The 27,560-nt window shown below is 43.8% G+C and overlaps 2 protein-coding genes across 3 annotated transcripts in view; one reads left to right on the forward strand and one right to left on the reverse strand.

Moving 5' to 3' along the window:
* Positions 1 to 2,619: 2,619 nt before the first annotated feature.
* RAPGEF5 (Rap guanine nucleotide exchange factor 5) overlaps positions 2,620 to 27,560 on the reverse strand; it is a 344,961-nt gene continuing 320,020 nt past the window's right edge. For both annotated transcript variants that reach the window (XM_044292732.1, XM_044292733.1), the window contains 7 exons: positions 27,128 to 27,306; positions 26,041 to 26,131; positions 24,178 to 24,228; positions 23,801 to 23,888; positions 22,217 to 22,281; positions 9,269 to 9,323; positions 2,620 to 3,087 (listed from right to left, as the gene is read on the reverse strand). In XM_044292732.1, the coding sequence (XP_044148667.1) occupies positions 2,969 to 3,087; positions 9,269 to 9,323; positions 22,217 to 22,281; positions 23,801 to 23,888; positions 24,178 to 24,228; positions 26,041 to 26,131; positions 27,128 to 27,306 (648 nt within the window). In that variant the 3' untranslated portion in view covers positions 2,620 to 2,968. The remainder of the gene's footprint in view (positions 3,088 to 9,268; positions 9,324 to 22,216; positions 22,282 to 23,800; positions 23,889 to 24,177; positions 24,229 to 26,040; positions 26,132 to 27,127; positions 27,307 to 27,560) is intronic.
* Positions 13,620 to 18,994, forward strand: LOC122937725. The gene is made up of 2 exons (XM_044292734.1): positions 13,620 to 15,481; positions 18,720 to 18,994. Exons 1-2 carry the CDS (start codon positions 14,137 to 14,139, stop codon positions 18,722 to 18,724), a joined length of 1,350 nt encoding a protein of 449 aa, XP_044148669.1. The 5' UTR covers positions 13,620 to 14,136; the 3' UTR covers positions 18,725 to 18,994.

The following is a 27,560-nucleotide window of genomic DNA, read 5'->3' on the forward strand; positions in this document are numbered from 1 at the left end:
GCTCCAATATATTCCTTAATCTGTGGCGACAATTCTCTCTCTCCCATGCCCTTTGAAGGAATATAAGTGGCTCTGAAAACATGACGTGCAATATATAAAAAGAATGATGGCGGTAGCTGCAGATGTTCTGTACTCTGTCTGCAGGATAAGTAAGAGGGGCACAGCCACAGGTACAGTACATGGATAGGGCTAAGTGTATCCACAAATGTAGAAGAAACAAGTATTATCACCTAAACAGTTTCCATGGAACATAGTGCATGCATAGGGAAGAAAATATCAGAGATAGAGAACAGGATGAGTAAACTTAAGTCTCTTTAATACTGTTTTAGGGATAGCTGCCCTGACAACGTACACAATTGACCAACTCAGATCTGTCATATTGATGAAGAGCCACAAGATGGAGCCCTAAGCACCATTACTATGTACAAGAAATGTCACAGACTAAACAGGCATGTAAGTGCTACTTATACCCTGACACGTTTACTGAGGGGCATGGTGGTATATGCAAAATCTGTCAGACATGAATGCAAACTTTTCACAAAGTTAGGTGTTAACTTTAGCATTAAAGCTGCTTGAAATGCCAGACAGAATTACAGATATCCTGGTAACATGCAAAAAACTAAAGCTCAAAGCATTTAATGTGGAATGATTAGTCTACATGTAACAGCTCTATTATCCACCCACCTCAAGAATTCTCAGTGCATTCATCTCACCGGAAAGTATATGTAAAATATGGGGTGTAAGGCAGTGAGACAGCTGGGTAGTTACCTAGTGTGACCTGAATAAAGTAGGGTGCATTTTCGTGTGCTGAATGGCACTGGCAGTGTGCCACGTGGGCAGTTACAGTGCTGCAAGTTAAAACCTCTTGCTCCATCTGCACAAGCTGTGGCCAGAAACTACACTGCAAACATTTTCCAGTTTGTGTTTGTACCACGTCCTGCGTTCATAGGGTTCTTTACAGGCATGGGATTCAGCCAGTTCCCTCAGGTTCTCCAGATACGGCTGTTAAAATTACAGCGGCAGCTGGAGAGGAGCGCTTCCATTCCATAGTTTAGCTCCTTAGGCTTTTTAAAAGTTGGGTGGTATGTGTGTGTAGTGTATATATGGTGTATTTATGTGTGTTGCATATATATGGTTGTATGTACATGTAAACGTGTCGTGACGCCACGTGTCTGAGGTTGAGTAGGGAACCTGTAAAAATTTGAATCCCACCCATGGTTCTTTACCTGTGGGGACCGTCCGGTACGGCACATTAGCTGCAGGCTATTCTACTACAGAAGGGTTTACACTGGTTCTAGTGCATGGCATAGAAACAAAATGTATGAGGCAATATAAGCAAACAATAGGATTCCATCATGGAGACTACAAAGCATTGTTCTATGTCATCCGACTGAGCCCCCTCTCCCCAAAGTAGAAGTCATCTGTTCTACTATGTACAAACAGTACATTTCTACCCACATAAAAATAGAACTTTATTAATACCTGCAGGCAGAATAACTTAGTAGGAAAATGCTGTTCTCGTTCTCTGTTCTTATTTAGAAACTCATTTCAGCTTGTTTTATTTCATGCTCAGTAAATCATGAAATAGGTTATTTCCATGACATCTTTCTCAAGTCAGCCCAAGAGCAGCCACGAGCTGCACAATGACATATTAATCTCACCCCCGCCCATTACTCCTGTAAACCTGGCACATAGTAATGAATCCTAATCTGCAGAATTTTTTTCTGGAAATCTAGCACCGGGTGTTCTACACCTCGATGTGATACATGATAGCCGGATTACCTAGGGGCTAATTCATACCTCAGGGCTTTGCTCAGTGATTTCCATCATTGATTTTAAGCCAAAACCAGGACTGGAGCCTACATATAGTATCTATATGCATCTGTTCCATGTTTTTGACCTCTACCTAGTTTTGGGTCACAATAACTGACCAAACACTGACTTGTGAACTAGACCTTCCGTGTGCATTCCGTATTTTGCAATAGAAAGGGGCGATTCTTCTCCGCAATACGGACCAGAACATGACATGTTATATAATTTGCGGAGTTCGCAAAAAAATACAGATGTGTGCATGGTCCCATGGAAATGAATGGGTCAATGTGCTACTCGCAAAAAAATAAGCATAGCACACGGAAGAAAAATATGGTCATGTACATGAGGCCTAACATAGATCCCAATGTTCCACAATGATCAACCAGATTAAGACTGAATTACAAATTGTGCACATTTTGTTAAAAGGTTGAAATGGTGACAGGCTGTCCAACCTGCAGAATCATTAAACTGGCAGTGAGAAATGAGAAAGCAGGATGTTAAATCCAGCTGAGGCCTCAAATGAGAGACAGGATGGAAAAGGGCAAATCCAGGTCCTGTTACATCCATCCAAGAAGCTAATAAACACTTTACCCAATGCTGTTCTGGTGCCGTCACTGCCCTCCATTTCACCTCTGCTCCCGCAGCTATTAGGAATATTAATAAATGCCTCTTGATGAGCTGTATTGTACGCACGCTGCTTGCTCTGCCATTTTACAGTTTAGCAAACCTTTGGAAACACACATTTTGGGCTAGTGCCACTGGCGATGAAGGGCACTTCACTTTTTGTGCATGTTTTGTGGGACATCAATGAGTACATTTAGCAAACACATTGGTAAAGGACATCAGGAGAAGCTGCAGGGGTATCATGATGCCCCCTGGCACCAGTTCTGTCCACCCACAAGGTGCTTAGACTACATCAGCTGTAAACACAGGGGTATATCTTCTTACAAGAAATAGTCATGTTCTTGGTTAATGCGGAAAGAAAGTGAATTTCTTGAAGTGTCCTCCTTTTCTCGGGGAGAGGCAAGGGCTGCTCAGTTCTCTTCCATGCTCGTATGGGTTTCTGTCCACTACTGATAAAACTCAGTAAAAATATTTTCCTTGTAAAGCTACATGCTTGGCATCAGCGGTCATTCAGTCCAGACAGGGTGTGTGTCTACACCCGCGGCTCTATCCTGTGCGATAGCTCAAAGAGAGTCTGCTGGTTGTCAATCACAAGCAAGTGATTGGTATAAAACTTGGCCTCCAGGTGCTCTTTCTGAGGAAAGTTGTTGGCTTTAAGAGGGAAAAAAGGACAAAAACATAAATACCAATGATAATGAAGAAATAACGTAACAAACTATAATATTTAAAGTAACAATCCCAGTAGAAACGCACACCTCACACCCAAAATCTCACCTTTGTGGTCTTTACCAACCTAGTGTTACAAAGGTGTCATCTTGTAGGCCGCTCTGGCAGCCTGCCTGTACGCTCATATCCCAGGGGTTATCATCACCCACCTGAGAACAGACAGAAGACACCCATGGTTCCCGCGATCAGAAGCGACCATGTAAGTGAGAATTTGGGGGTACACTAACGTTATCTTTTTTTTTTATATGTAGCTAGTCAGTCTCAAAGGCCACAGGCCACTTTTCCTGAAGCCTATCAGAGGATGGCGCAGAAGGCGTGACGATGTCTGTCCTCCAGAAGACGCAGACAGCAGCATGGAACTGGAGTTAGGTGAGGTATTTCATTTTGTACCTTGGGACAAAATACTTTTGGCCCACTATAGAGGGGACATTATTTTTACTGGGAGGCACTATGAGGTCATTAGTACTACTGTACTATAAGGTGGCATTTTTTTATTCTGGAGCATACAACAAGGGGACAATAGGGTCGGCTTTATTACTACTGGGGGCACTTTAGGGGAATTAGTACTACCGGGGCACTATAAGAGGGCATATTCTCTCCTGGGGCACACTATGGGGGCTTTAATCCTACTGGGGGCATTAATGTGGGCTTCATTACCACTGGGGGCAGTATGATGGACTTTATTACTACAATAGGGTAATATGGTAGGCTTTATAACAACTGGGGCTCCATAGGCAGGCATAATTACTTCTGGGGGTGCAATGTAGGCATTTTTACTTCTGGGGAAGGGGCATTATGATGGGCTTTATTACTACTGGCGGATTATAGGGAACATTATTACTACTATGGGGGCATCATTACTTCTGGAGCACATTATTACTATTGGAGGCACTGCAGGGGCACTCTGGCACAGTATCAGCATAGCACAATTATTATTTGGGGACACTGTTTGCGGTACTATTACTATCAGGCACACTATTTGCTGGGCGCAGTTATTTTGTGAGGCCAATATGTTGCCATAATTATTAAAGGGAGACCTATGTGTTTGGTTCTAGAATTTTCAGGGAAACTGTTTCGGCAGTATAGTATTTGGTAGCATTGGGGAGCACAGCAGGCAAAGTATTTGGGGAGGCAAGATGGGTTGTTGAGAAGGTGGGGAGGAAGATGGAAAAATAGGAACCTAATATGTCTGTGTGGCAAACTCTGCAGAGATGAAACATGGCTGAAAGAAGTAATTATGATGGTCTGGTCCAAATGGATAATATGAGAAAAGGGAACATCTGTATTAGAGGAGACATCACTGGATGTAAGAGGTACCGGTATGTGGTGCTATGCTTTTTGTTAAATCTGAAGGAGCTGCTAAAAAGACTTGGAACTGAGCCTATGCCAGCAGCACGAGAATAGCCTTATTTTGTTAACATTTCTCACCGTTCGCTTTCTTGTGGGGTACTCGGTTCGAAGTTCTTGTCACTAGGGGTGCTTAACATGGACTTTATTTTCCATTAAAAGGAATTGTGAGTTTCTGTTGGCATGGAGCGGCTCAGATGCCCCCACTGTCTTTGGGGGAAGGTGGTTTTAGGAATTTAGCAATTTACAGCATGACTGGCATCCTGCTAAAATGCATTCAGCTTGTTAATTACTTTTGTTTTTGAAAGCGGATCAGCTAAATAAAATATTTGCAAGAGGATTTCTAGAGGGTGATTACTGGCTTTTTGGGGCTTAGTCAAGAATAAAATGCTTCTCTTCTGCTGGCATGTAAATATGAGCTCTGCACATCCAGCCCACACTGTTTCCATCTGGCTGATTTCTGTGTGGTGTTCTGTACATAATCAAAGCTATAATATGCATCAGGCCCCAGGTCACTTGCCTTCTTTGTTAGGGCTGCCTTTCTGGATAAGTGTTTTTAGCACATTTTCCCAGATACCCAAAGTGGATAAAGAATGTGAGAATCCCTCTGGGACTGAAATAGTCAACATGGTCTTATGTGGAGTTTGCAAATTAGTCTAATGTCCTCATAAAATTCACATTGGTGATATTGTGCCTTCAGGGCTGCTAGTCACATTCTGTCCTTTACCACACATCTCTCTGCATAACACTTTCCCTGAAGCCCCCAGACGTGCAATGTCCTAATTCAGAGGATGGAAAGTCTGCATTAAAGGGGTATTCCAGTTGTTACAAGTTATCCCCTATCCAAAGAATAGGGAATAACTATTAGATCGGTGGGGGTCCCAGCAGGACCACGAAGGCCCCATATCCCATGCAGCCCCTTTGAAAAGAACAGAGTGGCTGGTCGAACGGAGCAGCCGTGGATAGGGGCTAAGTTGTAACAACCAGAATAACCCCTTTAAAGGGAACCTGTCACCGGGATTTTGTGTATAGAGCTGAGGACATGGGCTGCTAGATGGCCGCTAGCACATCCACAATATCCATTCCCCATAGCTCTGTGTGCTTTTATTGTGTAAAAAAAAAACGATTTGATACATATGCAAATTAACCTGAGATGAGTCCTGTCCCTGACTGATCTCACATACAGGACTCATCTCAGGGTAATTTGCATATATATCAAATAGTGTTTTTTACACAATAAAGGCACACAGAGCTATGGGGACTGGGTATTGCAGATGTGCTAGTGGCGATCTAGCAACCCATGTCCTCAGCTCTATATCCAAAATCCAGGTGACAGATTCCCTTTAAGCAGAACCTGTTTCCTTTCCTCACATACCTTCTTTAGTAGCTTTTCTCATAAATCTATGTTATGTTGTACCTCTGTTATTGCTACTAGAAGTTTATGAATGAATTGCCAACTGGGTGATACCAGTTAGGTCTGTGTCCCTGCAGTCTCACACTGCCACCACTTAACGGCACAGCCCTAACTGGTAACACCCAGCTGGCAATGTATTGATAAATGTCTAGTAGGAATAACTTAGGAACGGCACAACACAGCGGAATAAGAAGAGATGCTCAAGAATGGTCATTCAATGTGGAATTTGTGACTAAAACAAACTTGTCAGGACTGATGACGGGTCCTCATAAGTCTGTTTGTGCTATTTTACACACTTTGTAGAATAACACCTAATAGTAAAAATATTAATCAAGGAGATGATTCCACTAAGTGAGGTCAATCTACAGGTCACTGCAGCACTTTATACCACCAATATTCTTCTATTAGTATTCCTACAATGCAAAGACTGTGATGACTATCATGTAATGTGTTGCACATAAAGCGGGGCTTACAGGGGTTGTGTCACTTCAGCAAATAGAATTTATCATGTAGAGAAAGTTAATAAAAGGCACTTACTAATGTATTGTGATTGTCCATATTGCCTCCTTTGCTACCTGGATTCATTTTTCCATCACATTATACACTGCTAGTTTCCATGGTTATGACCACCCTGCAATCCAGCAGCGGTGGCCTGCTTGCACACTATAGAAAAAAGCACTAGCCTACGTGAGCTCCCACGGTCTCGGCCACCAGAGAGGCCGTTACTTTTTCCTATAGTGTGCAACCACAACCACTGCTGATGGATTTTAGGGTGGTCATAACCATGATGAAAACAAACTATCTTACTGGGTCAAAAGTAATAAATGTTGGGCAACCCTCTCAACAGAATATATAACAAAATGGGTGATCTTGTTAAAGCTTAACTTTTAATCAACACTAGATATAAAATAAAATAATAGCCCATAAGTACAATAATAGACTAGAATATGTGCTGCATGAATCTGCCTAAATTACCACTGCTCAGTAAAAGAGGAACAGTCTTACCACAGTCTTTCAAAGTGGTGTCACCATGGAAACGAGCAGTGTATAATGTGATTGAAATATGAATCAGCCAGCAAAGGAGGCAATATGGATAGTAAAAATACATTAGTATTAACTCTGTCTACATGATAAATGCTACTTGCTGAAGTGACACAACCCCTTTAAAGGGGTTGTTTTATCATAGACATTATTGCAATATACCACACTGACTATCAAGGCCATGTATACAGCCACCGGTACAAGAAGAGCAGATCCATCAGGAGGTGAATTGCTATGCCTGGCACTGCTGCCACATTGTTCTACTGCTTGGCTTAGATCACATTGACTGAAGTCACTAAATTGCACATATGGGGCATGTTCTAGCAATATGTAACCATTGTCTATGCGACAACCTTTTTAATTATCATCTGTCTACCTGTCTGTCTGTCAATAGCTGGCCATACATATTAGAGCAGGGGTACACAAATTTTCTGAGGCCAACACCATTATCTGTGTCTTTAAAGGACATCTGTCAGCAGATTTGTACCTATGAAACTGGCTGACCTGTCGCATGTGCGCTTGGCAGCTGAAAACATCTGTGTTGGTCCCATGTTCATATGTGCCTGTATTACTGAGAAACATGAAGTTTCAATATATTCAAATGAGCCTCTAGGAGCAACAGGGGCGTTGCCATTACACTTAGAGGTTCTGCTCTCTCTGCAACTGCTGCGCCTCCTCCTCTCCAGGCAGTGAGAATGTCATTAGTGATGAGCGAGCATGCTTGGCTGAACTGCTGTTCGGCTCGAGCATCGCTATGCTCGGCAGATCAGAGTGCTCAGCTGAATAATTTTGGTGCTCGAATACTATTTAATACAATGGAAGTCAATAGGAGAACCCCAGGCACCCCCTGCTCGGAAGAGAAGACGGTGTCTGGTTCATTAAAAAAAAGGTTAGAAATTGATAGAAACCCCATCAAAATGGCTTGGCAACAGCATTAGGAGGATAGCTGGATGCGTCTTAGATTCCTATTATGTACGACATACAATAGACAACCACACAGAGGCTATATGCCAAAAGCCAGGTATGTACAAGCCATCCATCTATCCATGAGACAGATAACAGCCAGCATAGCTAAAAGGCAGATTCTGCTCATTTGCATGTCTTTTCCTTATGCCCATGTTTATGCAAATGCATTTTTACATGACACAACTGTATAGGTTATTGAATATTATGTTAGGACAATTGGAAAACTTTTTGTCTCCCTAATGATATTGATCTAGGTGTGCAGGTCCACCCAAGCCATCCAACAAATGCAAAATAACTTTGAGGTTTACTGGTTCTCAGTCAGATGAGAGCTGGTTTGGAATATCTCAAGGCTGCCATTGTAAGGTATGCCGAGTAAGCCTGTCATCTGTCTCATGGATAGATTGATGCTTTGCACATACCTAGCCTTTGGCATACAGCCTTTATGTGGTTGCCTATTGTATGTCGTACATAATATGAGTCTAAGACGCATCCAGCTATCCTCCAAATGCTGTTTCCAAACCATTTTGATGGGGTTTCCATCAATTTCTAACTTTTTTTTAATGAACCAGACACCCTCTTCTCTTCTGAGCAGGGGGTTCCTGGTTGTCTCTCATTGACTTCCATTATACCGAGCACACGAATATAGCAATGTGTTCGGGCCGAATACTTTGGTGCTCGCTCATCACTAAATGTCATCATACCTGGCCCAGACTTCTCACAAAGTCTCATGCTGCGTCGCAAACTTCAGTATACGGCGCAGCTGCAGTACGAGAAAGAGGCTCAAAGTACAGAAGAGAACTGATGGCAACGCCCCTGTTGCTCCTAGAGGCTAATTTGCATATATTTGACTTCATTTTTCTCAGCAATACGGGCACATATGAACATGGGACCAACACAGATGCCTTCAGCTGCCAAGCGCACATAGAACAGGTCATCCAGTATGATAACTACAAATCTGCTGACAGATGCCCTTTAATATGCCATAAACATTGTAGTCTTGGTTCACATCACATTTTTACCCTACGTTTAAAGGGGTTTTCAAGTGTATAGAAACGAGCCGTTCCATTGAAGTGAAAAGGACATTTTTTAATTACACCTGCTCAATGAAGGGAAGGCTGCACTCGCATGGAGCGCGGCCTTCTCTTCAACCAGCTGATCGACAGGGGTGCCGGGTGTTGGACCCCCGCCGATCTAATATTGATGACCTATCCTGAGGATAGCCGGATTATAAAACATTGCATTAATTTTATTGTATGAAATATATATATTATCAAATGAATTCTGTCATAATACATCTAACAAAGTGATTGCTTAGTTCTTGTATCAGCCCACACTTACCAAACTGGTTATTCCGACAATATCTCAGTGATCTCACTGTGTCGGCTATCATGTGCTGAAAATAAGAAGAAAGTACTGTCAGTACAACATACCAAAAATCTGTCAGGCCATTAGTATGCAGATTTACACTTAATACAAATCTCTAGCCTTCAGTCTGTTCCAAAGTGCTTCAAGTAAATGTGATTTTCTGTTTTTGAGGGATTAGCACAATGCTGTCACTTAAGAAGAAAATACTTGGCTTATAAATTACCATATTTATTACGATCTTTCTTTAAATTAAGTTTTTTGTAATAAAACTCAAAAAGTCAAGAAGTAAAAGATGATTTATTTGTTGGATTCGCAGACGCTTCCTATGTGGCAGCACCGCTCTGTAGTTTATCGATCTCACTAGTCAATGTAACAGACTAGATGCAGAATGACTTGTCCGTGCACAGCAGTTCTTCTGCTCTCGGTGGCTCTTTATCTGGGACACACAGCTGTACATGTGCAACAATACTTGGAGTAACTCGCGCTGGGCTCTATGTGAATATTACAGACATAATGCTCAGTAATGGCTGTTACTTAGAAAACTACAGGGATTACACTGGTTGTCACCATGTGCTGGAAACAGATAACTCGCTGCCAACAAACAGCTATGCCTGATGCTCCAAATGCCATTCAATGCCATTGTCCACATTCGATCCTGTCCTGATGGTCAGGCAACGCATTTTGTGCCCTTTATCAGATATTATAAATGACCTTTATCAAGTTGGGGCAGCCCCTTCCACATACTTCCTATTCCAAAAAGGTGATCTGCTCAATCCCAATCTATAAATGACACATCTTCACCTTACAGCAATTAGTATAGGTTTACACAATGTCTCTGGATTCAATTTGGTGGGAATGTTTCATAAGGAGATATAGTATCCCCCGAATCCTGACCTAGGCCTCTCACCCACTGTTAATGCAGTACTCTCTGCTCTACACTGATGAGGGGCAATCACCCTGAAACAGATGACTGCAGATGAGTTTCTGGCTTATTTAATATCCAAGTCATGTCTCAAGGACTTAGAAAAAGGTCTGGTGGCATTAGAGGCAGAGCTTGCTAAGAGCTCATTTGCATCCCTTTGCCTGGCCTATAAGACTCCTCGAGCTGTTTAGGCTCTCTCTATAAGGAGATCTAGTACCCCCCGAATACAACCACCAAACATATGCCTCAGAATTATGCAACTTCATGTCTTTGACCCCTATACATTATTTCTGGATTTATTGATAGATGTTACATATTAGTTTATATTAAATTTCACATTACCACATCAATTTTAAAGAGTACTTCTTTTACCAGCACAGCCCCTTCTCAATGCAGAAAAAACTGAGACTGGCATCAGGCCTTCCATACAGATGGACAAAGTGCTGATATGTCAGTATACCAGATTCAGTTTTCCCAGCAAATTAGCCACCAAACACAATGCAGAGCTTCAGAATTATTAGGGCTCATTCAGACGTCCGTATGCTTTCCGCAAAAATACGGATCAGTTTTTTTGCGGATTAGATACTGACCATTCACTTCTATGGGGCCCTTTTCCATTCCACGGCTCCGCAAAACAAATAAAACATGTTCTATAATTGTCCATGAAAAGCAGGACATGGCCCTATTGAAGTCTACGGATAAGCAAAAAAACAGAATACAATCATTTTTTTTGCGGACATGCTGAACTGTCTGCAAAAAAAACGGATCCGCATTTTTGAAGGCAGCATACGAACGTCTGAATGAGCCCTTAGTATGTAATGTAAGAGGTATAGAATTCACATAGTCATGAAGTGAGGATTGCTGGACTCTCCCTAGCATGTGAAAAGTATATAGCACGTGAGCAATGGTTGTTCATATGTTGAGAACCAAACTGATTTTGAGAACAGGGCTACCTATTCCCCATCCCAGATAGAGAGGTGGGCGATATGCCATATAAGTCTGTGGTGTGATAGGTCCTTTAGTGGAGACAACCAGCGCTCTGTTACACATTGCAGATGTGTGTGCTCTGCAGCAAAGTACAGTACAAGTCTATGGGATTGTTTCATTCCCCATCTACAAGCTGCCGATTTTTTACATGTGGATTTGCTTGTGTGGACTGGATTTTCAAATCTGCAGCCTGTCCGTTATCTTGAAGATTGTAATTAAACAGGGTCCAAGCTACAGATATTGATGGCCTATCCTGCGGACAGGTCATCAATATCAGATCGGTGAAGGTCCGACATGCTCACAGATCAGCCTTTCAGGCTGAGGCGGGTGCGAAGGCTACACTGGATGGAAGCAGACATCTCCATACACTATGTAGTAGGTACTGAAGCTCAGCTCCCATTCAAGTGAACTACACAATGTACAGAGCCTTTTGCTCCTGCCCTATACACTGTTTTCGGTGCCAAGGAAGCCTGAAACAGCAGATCGGTGGGTTGTTGGATGTCGGACCCCCATAGATCTGATATTGATGACCTATCCTGAGGATAGGTCAATCGATATCTGTAGCCCCAAAAAACTCTTTAAGCTAGCCGTACACATTAGATGTATGTCAAATGAACCCCTGATTTTGGCAGGACTAGCTAACCATCTAATATGCATGGGGTCTTCCAACTCTCCCCTGACAGCAGGTGTTGGGAGAGAGAAGAGTCAGACATTTTGGATTTCAGCTTGGCAAATCCATTTGTTCTGGGGAAGATCAGAGGTGTCTGGGAGCTTGGATGAGCATGCATGTGTATCTCATATGTTTGGCCGGCTTTACACTTCCATTTACAGAAAAGAGACATGTAGGAAGAAGGACTTACAGGAATGGCTCCACTGTACTTTCATTTCTCTCTCTTATTATGAAAAGGCATTTGTTACTTGAGAGATGAAGGTGCAGGAGTGAATCATAATTTATTAGACACAATACCGTGCAGGAGATGCCAAGGAACCTTTCTGCACAAGTCAATGAGAGGTTGAACCTCTTTGTTTTGGCCACATCTGGACTTGAGGTCATATGTATACACCACTCAAATGTCAATTTTCTTCCTGCTTTGGAACAAAGCTGCTACTACAGCAGAATGAAAACAATGGATGAAAGCAGAGCACCATGAAAGCTGCAGGGCTGTTGCCGTGTCCAAGATGTTGACAGCGTACTTTCATCCGCTCTGATGAGAGCTGGAGACACGACTTGCACGTGGTGCGTTTACTGCAGCTGACAATCACAACAATAGAAAGCGCCACAAGCAGGAAACGATTTCCCGATTATCAATCTTCCAGTCGCTTCCATTTACCCCAGAAGGAGAACAACACAAGGTGGATTTTTGCATGGAAAACACTGGGGAGCTAGACAAACTAATGAGCCATATCACAGTAACGTGCGGCTGAGACATTCCCACAAGCAATCTATAATCACAGCTAAAAATACGCTAATGTGCTTTACACAAACACCAGAATAAAAGAAAGCCTTCTGTTTCTAAAATGAAACTTGTGCCAGGGCCTAGGAGATTATGGCGGAGATGAAAGACACAGATTTGTATTAGAATTCCATTTACTGCATCCAGAATGGCCAACGCCACTCACCGGCGCTAAATCTATAAATATGTCAAATCTGCCATGACCGATTACTTAGTCTGCAGACATTAACTAAGGATAATAAAACAATACGTGTATTGGAATAGAGGTCATCTGCAATCCCCCAGCAAAAGCATGAATTTGTCTCTTAAAGGGGCTGTATGAGATTTGAAACACATGGCTTCCAGTGTCAGCACCACTCATGCTCATGGGTTGTGTTGCAACTGACCCAATATAAATGGGTTATCTCACAGCAAGATCTCACGTCCATGTGCCATATTGTACGGGTCCTTCACTCAGGATCCCCTCTCTGTATCTGAATAGAGAGCCACTCTGTAACAGGTGGACCTGGCACATCCAAGCAGTACATACATAGCCATTCATTTGAGTGCAAAGGATGCAATGCTACATTTATCAAGTGGTTGCTGCATGGGAATTTTAAAACATGACAGGAGGCTTCCTATTTTGCATTAACTCTCTTTACTAACTCCACAGCAGTAAAGAAAAATGTAAAGAGTAACAAGTAGATCACTGCGCCACATAGTATATAAGGGTCATGCTGCCTGTGCACTTTCTCTTTCTTTACTGCTCCATCACAGACAGGTCAGACTTTTTGCTCCCCTGGAACTATATTACTTCTTGTACATTTATTCTTACTATATTGTATTATTATCATTTACCTCGGGTTCCTCAGGTCTCCCTCTAGCCTGGAGTGCCTCCTGGCTTCCTCCTTTTAGCGCCATTTCGCGGCCGTTTTTCCAGCCATTTTCGCGGCCGTTTTCCCGCCATTTTCGCGGCCGTTTTCCCGCCATTTTCGCGGCCGTTTTTCGTGCCAGCCCACTTCCAAATCACGGCTGGCCTCAAAAAATTTAGTCTCCGGCTTACGGCCATCTTAATTTTACCTCATACCATCTCACTGGGGATTCAGTGTGACTGTACTAATTAGCTGTTACTCCCTCATTACTGGTTTTCACCCCTGGGCCTATCTCAGACTACTATTCAGTTCTCTCTGTGCCTCATGTGGCTGGGTCAGTCAGGTCAGTGCTGCTGCCTGTTTATTATTGTGACCTGCATTTAAGGGTTTCAACCCTGTGCGAACCGGGGTGAGCCCCCACTATTAATACGCTGCTTATTGGGAGACTAGCTGTTGCAGTTCTCTCTAACTGGGTGAGCCCCAGTTTTTAAGGTCACTACTTTACCCTGCTGGGGTTTATACTGGGCTTTGTTCCCATACTATTAAAACTGACCATACGCCTGTTCTCAAGACCTGGGTGCCCGTTTATTACTGTACCTTTCAGTGACATACCAGCCGACCCTTATTATGGAGAATTCCCAGAATGTCCCTGTAGACTTCCAGGCTATGATTAACGCAGCTGTCGCTGCCTCTGTGGAGAAGGCACTCTCCAAGGCCCGAGCTTCGGCTCCTGACGTACCTAAAACTCGCAGGCGTCCACGGCACGAGTCGGAAGCCGACCTGTCCGACTATCAGACAGGGGATGAATCCCGCCCTACGAAACGCCATGACAAAGGCGAGGACTATACACCCAAACCACCCAAGGGTAAGACACCTGCCAAGCGTAAACCTGCCAAACTTCACACTCCGGCCCCGCGTCAGGAGTACTCTTCAGAAGAAGAACAGGACCCTACCCACTCCATGTCAGTGCTAGATGAGTGGCAAGCTGACGCTTCAGAGTCGGATTACGACGCATGGGGCTCGGACGAGAAGTCTGTTTCTGCTTTCATGCAGGAGACCCTCCTGGGTGCGGTCCAGGCAAGAGGTATCGAAGACACTGCTGACGCAGAACCTCCTCTTGACTCAGACACCATTATGGACCCCTCAGGTCAGGCGATGTTCGATCCTCGCAACATACGACACCCCAGATCGGGTGAATGGTCGCCTCCAGAACACCTTTCCAGGTTCATGCACCTGTGGCTCCGCAAACCTCTGGAGAAAGAGGTCCGCAACCGACTCAGGTCTGAATGCCCACGCCCTTCCCTGCCGGATAAGGTCGCTCAGACCCCAGAATTTGACAAAGTTATGACAACCTTTATGATGCGCAGTGGCAGAGACCCTCGACGGGGCTTAGAGAAAGGCCTATGGGGCGCCCAAGATAACCTACTGGATTCCGTAGGCCCCCTGGCTCGCATTATGTATCTGGCGGATGATGCCTACGCCAAAGCCGATTCCTTCTCCACCGAGGACTTCAGGGAATGGGCACATGACATTCGTGAGTGGGCACAACGTTGTTTTTGTTTCATCGGAAACGCCAATGTTACGCTCTCTTCGGAGAGACGAAAAGCAGCGTTATTCCGTATTAACGGTAAATTGGCAGACCTTGGCACAAAAGAGATTGGGCCCCAGGCGCAAGGAAAACTTTTCGGTGAACCATTCCTCAAGGAATTAAACAAACATGTCAACGTGTTCACCTCCCTTAATAAGGCGCAATCCTCAATGCGCAGTGTCTTCAGGAGCAACCCTACCAGAGGGGTTTTTGGAAGGGCTGGCCGGCAACGGGGCCGTGCCGCCAGCCGATTTTGGCCTTCAGGCCCCCGTACTCAACCAACACCATTTTATCCGACAAGGGACTATCAACAACGACCCTTTTCCAGAGGCTCGGATAGAGGCCGTGGAATCCGCGGACGCGGACGTTCCCGCTTTACTGCAGGTAAGGACCCATATTCCTCCGTTGTTACCATGTACCCGCATTGCGGGCCGTATTTCCCTTTCTTTCCACAATTGGGCATCCCTTTGCTCAGACGCATGGATTCTACAAACAGTGCAGGGATATATCATAGACCTAGTGGGAACCCCCTTTCAGGTTCAGCCCCCTCACCCCATCCACATGTCGTCTTTCGACCACAACCTCGTCAACGCGGAGCTACGCGAGCTTCGGGACAAAGGGGCTATTCAACCAGTCCACGAACAGGGAGGTTACTTCAGCAACATCTTCCTCGTGCGGAAGAAGTCGGGAGAATACCGCCCAGTTATCAATCTTCGCGCCCTCAACGCGTACGTGGTCTACCGCCACTTCAAGATGGAGGGCATCCACCTCCTGCGGGACCTTCTTCGGAGCAACGACTGGTTCGCCAGGCTCGATCTAAAAGATGCATACCTGTCAGTCCCGGTGCACCCGGACTGTCGAGCACTCCTACGTTTCCTCTGGCATGGTCGCCCTTGGCAATTCACTTGCCTCCCTTTCGGGCTCAGCTCAGCCCCATGGTGTTTCACCAAACTCCTAAAACCGGTGGTGGCCCACCTGAGGTCCAGCGGCATTCGATGCATCATCTACTTGGACGACCTCCTCCTGTTCTGCTCCGACAAACGCAGACTACGCCAACACACTCACCTGGCAGTATCCCTACTGGAATCTCTGGGCTTCGTGGTGAACCAACAGAAATCGGAGCTGACCCCTACCCAGACGATACAATTCCTCGGCTTCGAGATCGACTTGACGACGTGCACTCTGAGGCTACCAACCTCAAAGATCGCAACCATTCGCAAGGAGATTCGCAGAGTTCTCCGACTCGATTCCATCCCTCTACGCAACCTGGCCAGGATTGTAGGTCTCCTCTCAGCTTCCATTCAAGCCATATTTCCGGGTCCTCTCCACTACAGGGCCATGCAACGACTCAAGGCAAAATACCTTCGCCACAGACCTACCTACGATCAACCCGTCCCGGTGACGACAGAAGTTCGCGAAGAGCTGTCATGGTGGCTGGACAGCATGCAAGCCTGGAACGGCAAGGCCATTTTCGGAGACACTCCAGATTTCGTTTTAGAGTCAGACGCCAGCTTGTGGGGATGGGGTGCCACCAATGGAACCATCTCCACGGGAGGAGCATGGATGACGCAGGAGCTCTCCATGCACATCAATTGCCTCGAACTCCTAGCAGGATCCTTTGCGATTCGCAGCCTGGCTCGGGAGAGCTCCAATTGTTGCATCCTCCTTCGCATGGACAACATCTCTGCAGTCCAGTACATCAACCGCCTAGGAGGCGCGCGCTCGCTCACGCCTACTGTCGGATATCACGAGGGACATCTTCGACTACTGCCTCCCTCGCAACATCACGTTACAAGCGGAATACTTGCCGGGAGAAATCAACCTCACAGCCGACTGGTTCTCTCGCCACTGGAGAGACGTCAGCGACTGGAAGCTGAACACGAGAATCTTCAGGGCCCTGGCAGCCCGGAGGGGTCCCTTTCACCTGGATCTGTTCGCCTCTCGCAACAATCACCAGACCCCGGAGTTCTTCAGCTGGCTCCCGGACCCGGAGAGCAAGGCAACAGACGCATTTCTCCAACAATGGCCGGCGACAGGAGCCTACACTTTTCCCCCATTCTCCATGATTGCGAGAACACTACACCAGATGCGGACGCAGCAAATACAAACTGGTTCTCATAACGCCCTTGTGGCAGAGTCAACCATGGTTCCCGGACCTCCTGGCCTCCTCCTACATGGATCCTCTCCTCCTTCCATCCTTCCAGGACCTGCTCACGGATCCCAAAGGATGTCTCCACCCGCTCATCCTGGAAGATCGACTACCCCTGGTGGCTTGGTCTCTTTCCGGGGTTCCTGGCGAGTCAGCGGACTATCGCAGACTGCTAGGGACCTCCTATGGGACTCATGGGCCCCGGGAACTAGACGCTGCTACCTTTCAGCTTGGGCCTCCTGGTCTACTTGGTGCATGGAACGGGACTCCGATCCATTTACGGCACCTGTTCCCATGATTCTCAATTTTCTTTCCTCCTTGTTTTCTTCTGGCCGCTCTTATCGCTCTATCAACGTCGTTCGCTCCGCGATTTCGGCAGCCCATACTCCCGTCGGGGACCTCCCGGTCGGCAAAGATCCTCTGGTCTGTCGCCTACTCCGCGGCATGCGGCTCCGCCGCCCCCCAGCCCCCAAATACCATCACCTATGGGACGTGGGACTGGTTCTCCGTTTTTTCAGGGATTGGCCTCTGAATGACCGCCTCTCCCTTCGCCAACTATCTGCTAAGTGCGCTTTTCTCCTTTGTCTTGTGTCTTTCCGACGGGTGTCGGACGTTCGGGCCTTCGATGTCGATGCCTTTGAGGTGACCCCTGAAGGGGTCACATTCCATATCTCTCGTCGCACTAAATCAGGTTCGACGTCGGTCTCTTATCCCTTTTTTCCAGACGACCCGCAGCTCTGTGTTGTTTCCACCCTTCGCAGTTATGTTTCGGTTACCTCCTCACTCCGTTCCTCTACGTCGGGTCAACTCCTAGTTTCCTACGTGCGCCCTTACGCCCCAGTCTCTGTCACCACGCTGGCCCGTTGGATCCGCTGGATCCTTTCCCTCACAGGTATAGACCCCGCTTTCGGCGCCCACTCCGTTCGCGGAGCGGCGGCTTCATCAGCCCTAATGGCAGGGGCGTCCCTTTCGGATATTCTCCGAACGGCGGACTGGTCTAGGGAATCTACTTTCCGTACCTTTTATTTTCGCGCTCCCCCTTCTGCTGGGACATCTCTTCTTCAGCGTTAAAATTGCAAAATAGGAAGCCTCCTGTCATGTTTTAAAATTGAAGATTATGCTAGCTTTAGTGTACTAATAATCTTAATTTTAATAAAGACAGGAGGCGAGTATTTTCCCTCCCTTCTATTCCCTACCCTGACTCTTTGGGGGAGTGAATCTCAAGGTGTCGGATATGGGGCTTGATTTTAATAATTTCTCTGTTTTGGGACATATTTGGAATTTCTCACCCTAAGTATTGCCACCTTGACGGACAGTTCTTAGTTGTATTACATACTTACACCTACCATACATTTAGCCACTAGATAATTTGCACCCTATTTGTAATGATTTAACTTTACACTATTCCGTTAAAGCCCATAAGCGTGAATAGTTAAGATTCTATACCTAACCTATTTTATACTCTCCTTTCAGCGTAACCCTCTTCAGGTCCTCCACTGGTCGCTGGTTTGTTAATCTTACGACCCGATAGGATGAGATGAGAACTTTGTTCGGTCTTACCTCCAACCTCGTTTACCAGAAGTCTCCTCCAGTTCTACTCGCCAGAAACCGCTGTTACAGTTTTCGTTGAATTTCTGGATGTTCGAGCTCAACCTGGACTTTGATGTCGCTTTTAGAAAGAGGAAGTGCACAGGCAGCATGACCCTTATATACTATGTGGCGCAGTGATCTACTTGTTACTCTTTACATTTTTCTTTACTGCTGTGGAGTTAGTAAAGAGAGTTAATGCAAAATACTCGCCTCCTGTCTTTATTAAAATTAAGATTATTAGTACACTAAAGCTAGCATAATCTTCAATTGTATACCTAGATATGTCTTCACCTAGCGATAGCATTAGGTTAGAGAAGACAGTCCTATGGCGATCAGCTAGTCGCCACACTGACTTCATTTAGAAAAAGAGTTGCCTTGGTGAGAATGCTTTTAGGTGGTTGAGCTACATTACCAGATACAGCCCATGGACAGGTGTGACACCATTTCTGTAAGAAAGCAGCTGTAATTTTCTAGTCTCATACAGCTCCATAACTCTTCAGGGCTGCATCATGACAGTATTAATCAGATGAATCATCATAATTAGCTAAATGTGGAAACCTCACTAAAACACCTAGCTCCAGCCCCTGGCTGCTGATTACATATATGGCTGGGGGCTGCTGATTACATATATGGCTGGGGGCTGCTGATTACATATATGGCTGGGGGCTGCTGATTACATATATGGCTGGGGGCTGCTGATTACATATATGGCTGGGGGCTGCTGATTACATATATGGCTGGGGGCTGCCGATTACATATATGGCTGGGGGCTGCCGATTACATATATGGCTGGGGGCTGCTGAGTACATATATGGCTGGGGGCTGCCGAGTACATATATGGCTGGGGGTTGCTGAGTACATACATGGCTGGGGGCTGCCGATTACATATATGGCTGGGGGCTGCCGATTACATATATGGCTGGGGGCTGCCGATTACATATATGGCTGGGGGCTGCCGAGTACATATATGGCTGGGGGCTGCCGAGTACATATATGGCTGGGGGCTGCCGAGTACATATATGGCTGGGGGCTGCTGAGTACATATATGGCTGGGGGCTGCTGAGTACATATATGGCTGGGGGCTGCTGAGTACATATATGGCTGGGGGCTGCTTAGTACATATATGGCTGGGGGCTGCCGAGTACATATATGGCTGGGGGCTGCTGAATACATATATGGCTGGGGGCTGCTGAGTACATATATGGCTGGGGGCTGATTACATACATGGCTGGGGGCTGATGAGAGGCATGGAGGACTGATATGAGGCATAGGGGTCTGATCTGAGGTTTTATTAACATTGGGGGTCTGATTGGTGGTCTGACCTGAGGTGTAATGCAATTTTTTTTTTTTCGTATTGCCCCCCTCTAAAACCTAAGTGCGTCTTATGGGCCTGTGCATCTTATAGGGTGAAAAATACGGTATTTAAGTCACACTCTTATCAATAAGATAAGGACTGAGCTTTGATGAGTGTTGATAATGTCAGAGAGCAGCACTGATGGAAAAGAGAGAAAATCCATAGGCTGCTACTAGAGCATCTCAGCAATGTACAGAAAAAATTGTTCCATATTTTTTTTTAATAAAGACCAATTGAAAAAAATATTTTTTGCTCAAAATGAGTACAATGCAATAATAAAAAAAATTGCCCCCAAAAGGTGTACATAGCCTTTAACAGTCAAAATAGGTTTAAGACATTTAAAAGTTTTAAAACTGCAACAGTACAAAGATATCCTGCCCTTCAGACATGCAGGAAGAATATTTCATGACAGTCTGCTATTAAATGGATACTGAAGGAGGATGAGACCTGCTCATAGAGAACAAAATGTCAGTCTAATCCAATGAAGAAATCTATGGCACACCAATCCAATGAAGAAATCTATGGCACACCAAAATTTCTTTTTAAGTGATGCTTTAATACATAATGTGTAGATTTACATCATTTTGTGTTTAATTCCATTCGGATTATATATCAATATGACTAGCCATGAGAATAGTCCCAATGTTTCGGTCGGATAACGACCTTTATCAAGGGATTTGTGGCCTTAGTTGTAGGAGTTCACTCCGGATGTATACGTTATGTATTAAAGCATCACTTAAGAAAATCTGGTGTGCCATAGATTTCTTCATTGGTATTAAATGGAATCCAACCAACCACACAAGAATGCTACTGCCCCACTAATTCACCTTCACAGACAATTGCCTGGTCTCAAAATAGTGTATGTGTGTGCATTTCATTTTTGCATGTACTTGAGGGTAATCTGTCACCAATTTTATGGCTTCCTACTTAAGAGCAGCATAAACTAATGACAGATTTAGCTATTTTGTGAATATTTTGTATCGAACAGCTCCAGCGCATCGTACAGCGTAATAACAGATGTCCCGAGCATGGGAGAAAACGCTGTAATTAAACTGCACCACTGCTACATGGGAAGCGGTGAGCAGACACTGAAGAGGAGGCCGCGCTCGCACATGCTCCATGGACCCTTTAGACAGCTGACCGGCGGGGCTGCCAGGAGTCAGACCTGCAGATACAGTAGGGTATCAATACCTGCAGCCCGGGACAAACCCTTCAATCAAAGGGAATCTGTGACCAGTTTTATGCTGCCCTAACTGCTACCAGCTCCACGCACGTCTTGCGATCCCGGTTCTCCCTGCCCACCTGCCGTCAACTGCAGTAGGAAAATATTGAAGAACTCGGAGCTCAGGAATAGGAAGACTTACTGGCATGTGCTGGAGCTGTTAGGACTTAGGGCAGCATAAAACTGCTCACAGATTCCCCTAACTCCAAGGTATACAGTATATTACATATTATTCACATATTGTCATTACAAGATATGTCCACCTTTACAATCAAATACTGTCTTTTGCTGATCCAATGCATCCAAAATTTTAAAAAACCTGATGCAACATTGCAAAGAATCCTAATTAAAATCCTACCAGTTTTCGTGTACAGGTCCTATGCAGACCTCTATGTCTCCATGTCAACAGACTACAAAGAAAGCTGCAGTTATATCCATCAGTAGGAGACAGATGTAAGTTAATAAGGCTGCAGGTTCAGACTACAAAGGGGTTTGTTGTGGTCTGTTGCCACAGAGACAAATATATCTACATAGGAGGTGTACATACCATTTCTGTCTACATTGAAGATGAGTTTGAGCAGTGACTTGAGGGTTAGTGGGGGCGGCAGCAGGAAAGGAGCCTGATAAGTAGAGAAAGAGGCATCTTCTGTAGTATATTATATACTATAAAGTTTCTTAGTTTTGTCAGACATATTTATGAAAACGATTTTAAACAACCATTACTCTTTAACCATCCATCTCTGCATATACGACAACAGGGTATATGAATAGTTTCATCCTTTCATAAGCAGTATAGGAACTTACCAGCTTTTCAAAGTTGACAAGGTTGTCCAAGAAGGTTTTGTTTCCTTCATGAATAAATGTAACATCTAAAAGAATTGGAAGGGACATATGTTTATGGATAATATGGACAATCTGTACACTGTGTATTATAACCTGCCACTTAAAAGGAATCTCTCAGCAGCTTGGACCATGCTAAACTGCTGACAGCACTAGGTGGGGGCTTGGTAGAGCAGTACAAATATACCTTTTGTGAAGATGTTATTATCAGGAGTAGTGTGAATATGAATTTATATTCTGTCACATTCTGCCCATTAAAGGGGTATTCCCATCTCAGACAATGGGAGCATATCACTAGGATATGACCCTGTTGTCATAGGTACGGGTCCCAGATTTCCTTTTAAGAGACTCTGTGACCACCAAGATCAGTTAAACAGTAAGCATACCGGCATGTAGGTTAGAGGCCACAAAAATGTAAGCATGCCTTACTCATGAAAATCTGGTCCTCTAATCCAGAGAAATTACTTCTTTTAATTCTATGAAAATAACGTTAGGCGCACTGTGGGCCGGGCCACTCCGTCTGGTCTGCTGTGTCATCACTTCCAACTCTGAAATTTCAGGACCAGTCAATTAAACATCATGAGAGGTGCTGGATGGCATTACTGGTGGAGAGGGCGGCCAACATTGCACTGAAAACCTTATTTGCATAAAAATAAGTATTTCTCAAGGAGCAGACTTTCACAAAAAAGGTAATGTTATGTTTCGGGGCAGCTACCTTACATGTCCAAATGCTTAATTTAAAACTGATTTTGGAGGTGACGGACTCCCTTTATATAGATGCAAGTTTCATGTAAATCCATTTTTTCCCAGTACAGACTTCTGCACCATGTTCATTCTTCCAGTGGGAATAAATGAATGTTAATTAGCAGGGAAATGCTTACTAAGCAGATTCCCTTGTTACTTTTATGGCTGATATTAGGCAGCATATAGATCCAGGAGTAAATCTACCAAGACAAATATATAGCCAAACTGCAGCTGAATATTAAAAACACTGATGTATTCAGCATTCTTCAGTCTGGACAGAGAGATGAGTCAGTGGGAAATTAGGTATTTAACAGTCATAAATAGCAGAACATTCACACAAGCCAAATTTTGCTTGAAATGTTAATTATAAGGGATCCTTATGAGCTCCAGTAAAGCATCAAAGCTGCTGAAGCCAGAATGCAATTTGCATTTAAACCAGCAAGGGTACAGCTGTCTTTTTAGCAGCAGAGATGGTGAAATAATTGAACTACAAATGATATACACGACTGCCACAGTCCTACACATTTTTTTTAAATATCAGGCATGGATTTAAGCTATGGGTGAGCATGGAATGAGCATAATGCTATGTCATTATCTGAGAAAGTCAAAGGACTTATTGATCATCGGATGATGTCTGATTTAATTACGGGTATGCAGTCACGCAGCTAATACAGAATCACACACTATATCAGTGAAACTATCAGGGCAATTCTGCTTAACGAAAGTGTCCACAATGTAGTAAGATAATGCACATACAACACACAATCAATTGTTCTGCATAATTATTAAAATCGATTCACTTACCTTTTAGAAGTAAGGGCATAAATGGAATTTTGGGAGGCTTCATTTTCTTGAAAGCATCTCTGTACGCTTTGTGGTTTAGAGATGGATCCTGTAAAATTGCATGGAATCAAAAGAACCAATGTTTCCAGTTAGCAATTAGTATCATATCAACCTTCCATATTCTAAAAATTCTGTAAATCTATGCATGATTCAGACAGATAATATGTAATAATGAGGGAGGGACTTAATGCTACTGTCTATTGAGTAAGGAGAGGACTGTTCCGGCTATGATCACCAAGATGCTATGATTAGCATAAAATGTCTGCCTCCGCTTCATTAAATTAATATTAGATATATACTCTGTTACACAAGTAGCATATAAATGGAAAGAAACTCACCGTCAGGCTTTCAAGTTCAGAGAAGAGTTTTTTGAACTTTCCTGGGATTTTCTTGGAATGAAAAGAAAGAGAATACATGATATTACCCCAAAGCACAGACACACAAAAGGTTTGCCGTTGAAGACTCTCAATAGATTTTGTGCTATAAATGTCAAGTATCTCCGCTTCCAGTGTGTAAGCTTAGAAGGAAATTTTGAAACCATGAAAGTATAAAACGGATGAGCTACTCTACATATAGCTGAAAAGTGCAGAGATGACTTCTGCATAGTATGTGCTCGGATACAACTTGGCAAATGGCAAGACTGCCAAAATATCCCTAACTGCTGTCCTCACTTCTCCAACATGGGAAACATGTCTGGCAAATTTGATACCAACTCCAAGTGGTTGGAAAGACAGCTTGATTGCCTATAGTGATGCCTAAGGATCCTGTTACACGGGCCAATGCAAAAACAATAATGAGCACCAATCGACGATATATAACTTGATCAGTGCTTGCTTTTTTATTTTTTCCCTTTTTATCTTTGGAGTGTGAGAGGAAAGTTGAGTACTCGCAGGAAACCCACATAAACCACAGGGAGAACATAGAAACTCCATTCAGATGTTGTCCTTTGTTGGATTCGAACCTAGGACCCAACTGCTCTAAGGAACCAGTGCTAACCACTGCCATGTGGCCTTTCACATGGCCTGATGCCAAATGATGCGTGACGAACGGTGGAAATTATTTATACAGTATATGAGGCTGGTCACCTTGGCTCTCCGGGCAGTTCCATCCCCTCCACCTACTTTTTCCCTGCCTTTCTTCTTTGTCTTCTCATTTCATCTTCTTACTCCTAGGTCGGTCTATACTTCTGTTTAAGCAAAGAAACCCTCTGCTTTTCTCCACTGTATTACCTCACATTTGAAAAGCCATACCAATATAGGTTTGACTACACCCTCTGTATATTCTACATTTCTAAATATGTTTTGCACTTTTCTAGCTTCAGTGGTCCACCATGCTTTTGCTTGATATAGCTTTTTTTTCGTCTGCTGACTATCTTATCTATTTTATTGTAAACTTCTTTTATGTCTTAATAAAAATTATAGATGGAAAATAATCGTACAGGTTAAACGACTCATCTGATTGCGGAACATTATATCTATTTCAAACTTTAATAGGATTTAATAGAATCCATCAGCAAAGAAAGAGCAATGATATGTAAATGGTGGAGCTCCACTGAAATTGCGATCAATGACAAGACTCCATTTAGTCTTAAACCGGCCATGAAAATGTGCTAATTTGCAAGTATTAATCACTGGAGTACTCTAATTATTAGTAACTGAACTATAGCATATTTATATACAATGGACTCGATTTACTAAAGTATCTGCACTTAGAATCAGTCTAGAAAGTGGTGCACATTGGTGCAACTTGGCACAACTAGGGTTTCTCTATTCCCCCCCACCTGTTTAAGAGGGTTGGGGCTTAGATGGAAGGGGGGTGGCTTCTCAGTAAAGAGGATGCAACATTTTGCGCCAAAATTGTGCCACATTTCTGGAGTAAAATTCTGCCTCAAAGTAAGCCAATAGTTGGTAGAGTCAGACAAATGTGTCTATGCCTGCATCAGATTCATCATCCAGCCTGAGCCCCTGTGATAAATCTGCTGCAGGTCTAGACAGTGTCTAAGGTTACACCATCTACAGGCTTAGTAAATCTGTCCCAATATCTCTATGTTATTATATATCTCTATATTATAATGCACAGGAGTACAATTTGAAAGCACATAAACTGGATCACTTTTCATCAATTTGTATAACATTAAAAACCTTGCAAATATCATGCTTATATTCAGAAGCGCTAATATAGTAATATATGAAGGAATTTACCTCCCAGGTCTGAGAGAGTCGACAGACTGATGCTGTATTCAGCCCCATTATGATGGCGAAGAAAGAATTCAAATTCCTCTGAGCTTTGCAACTGTGAGACAAAAAATATAGCAGAATGTATTTCCTTTTAAACTTCACAATGGCAGCACATTTTTACTACACAGATATTTTTTTCTAGATTACACATCATAAATGCAGCCAGAGCATGGCACAACACTACCGGAACGATGGGCAATGTCTTTGTTTTCTCTGATTGTCCAGTCATACAGCATATTGAATATATTGTTTAATTTACAGCTCCTCTAATGCAATCTTCTGTTAGACCGTGTGAGCGGCTGAAACCCTTAACCAGAATAATGCATTGGATTTCTGTGCCGGCTGTAATGGGAAAGATGATAAATTATTACTAACGGATGGAACTGGAGGTTGTGGGACGAAGTAGAGTAAATCATCGGGGAGTGCGACTGAACCAGGTTCTATGATAGGATTACAAATAGAAAGAGGCAATCCTGCAAACGCTTGCTGAGTCATGAATGACATGGACATGTGCTGTTGATTCAATCTAAACCACAGAATACACGCTAAATACAAAGCCTGAGATTTGGACCATATGATGTCAATTTCCTGATTCCGTTTTTTTTTTTGCCAGAAACAGCATAATTCGGGTCTATGAGCTGAGATTGGTATTGCCGCTCACCACTATTCAAGGGAATGGGACTAACATGCAATACCAGACTTAGCCTAATTAAATGACATGAAGCTGTTTATGGGAATTCCCCCCACCCCCTTTAACAGTATTTTAAAGAACACTTTTGCATCAAGCACTATTTTATAGAATAATCACTGCACAGGCAATTTTGGTGGAGTTTCAGAAATGAAAAAGTTGTCTGTAGACACACACTCCACGTCTTTTTTTGCAGGGATCATTTGGAAAATGAAAAAACAAACAAAAAAAACCACTGACTGCTTGCTTTAGTCAGTTATTCAGATTTTCATTTGCTCTAGTTTTGATGAATCTCCCCCATAATGTGTAATTCAAATAATAAAAACATTTCATACACCATGTGCTCAAGCGTTTCTGACTTACTGAGCAGCGATCTTGATGAACTTTTTCACAAGTTGTACCCGTTTTCCAAGCTGGTTGCAGAGGAGAATCTCGGTGGCCACCCAAAGCTGAACCTCGTTACATCTTTGCAGCAGAAGATTCAGGTTTAGGGTATTCTCCCCTTTACCCTGTCTGCTGAAGGTGAAGTGAATCAGTTCTTGCTGTAGAAAATAAACAGCACGGTTAATAACTGGTAAGGATATACTTTTGTATAATTGGTTACTTCAGGGTTTATCGGATCCATGTCAAATTTTCTAATTTACTTCATCTGCTTGAGGAAAAACAGGAGACCTCTTGCACTCAATAATACCCATTAGGCTGAGTTCATATGACCAACTAGTTTTCTGTTCTTCTGATCCGTAAGAACAGAAAAATAAATAAAAAAATAGATCCTGTATTTTAAGCATCCGTTCGG

Source organism: Bufo gargarizans, chromosome 5 (assembly GCF_014858855.1).
Source record: "Bufo gargarizans isolate SCDJY-AF-19 chromosome 5, ASM1485885v1, whole genome shotgun sequence".
NCBI classification, from domain to species: Eukaryota; Metazoa; Chordata; class Amphibia; order Anura; family Bufonidae; genus Bufo; species Bufo gargarizans.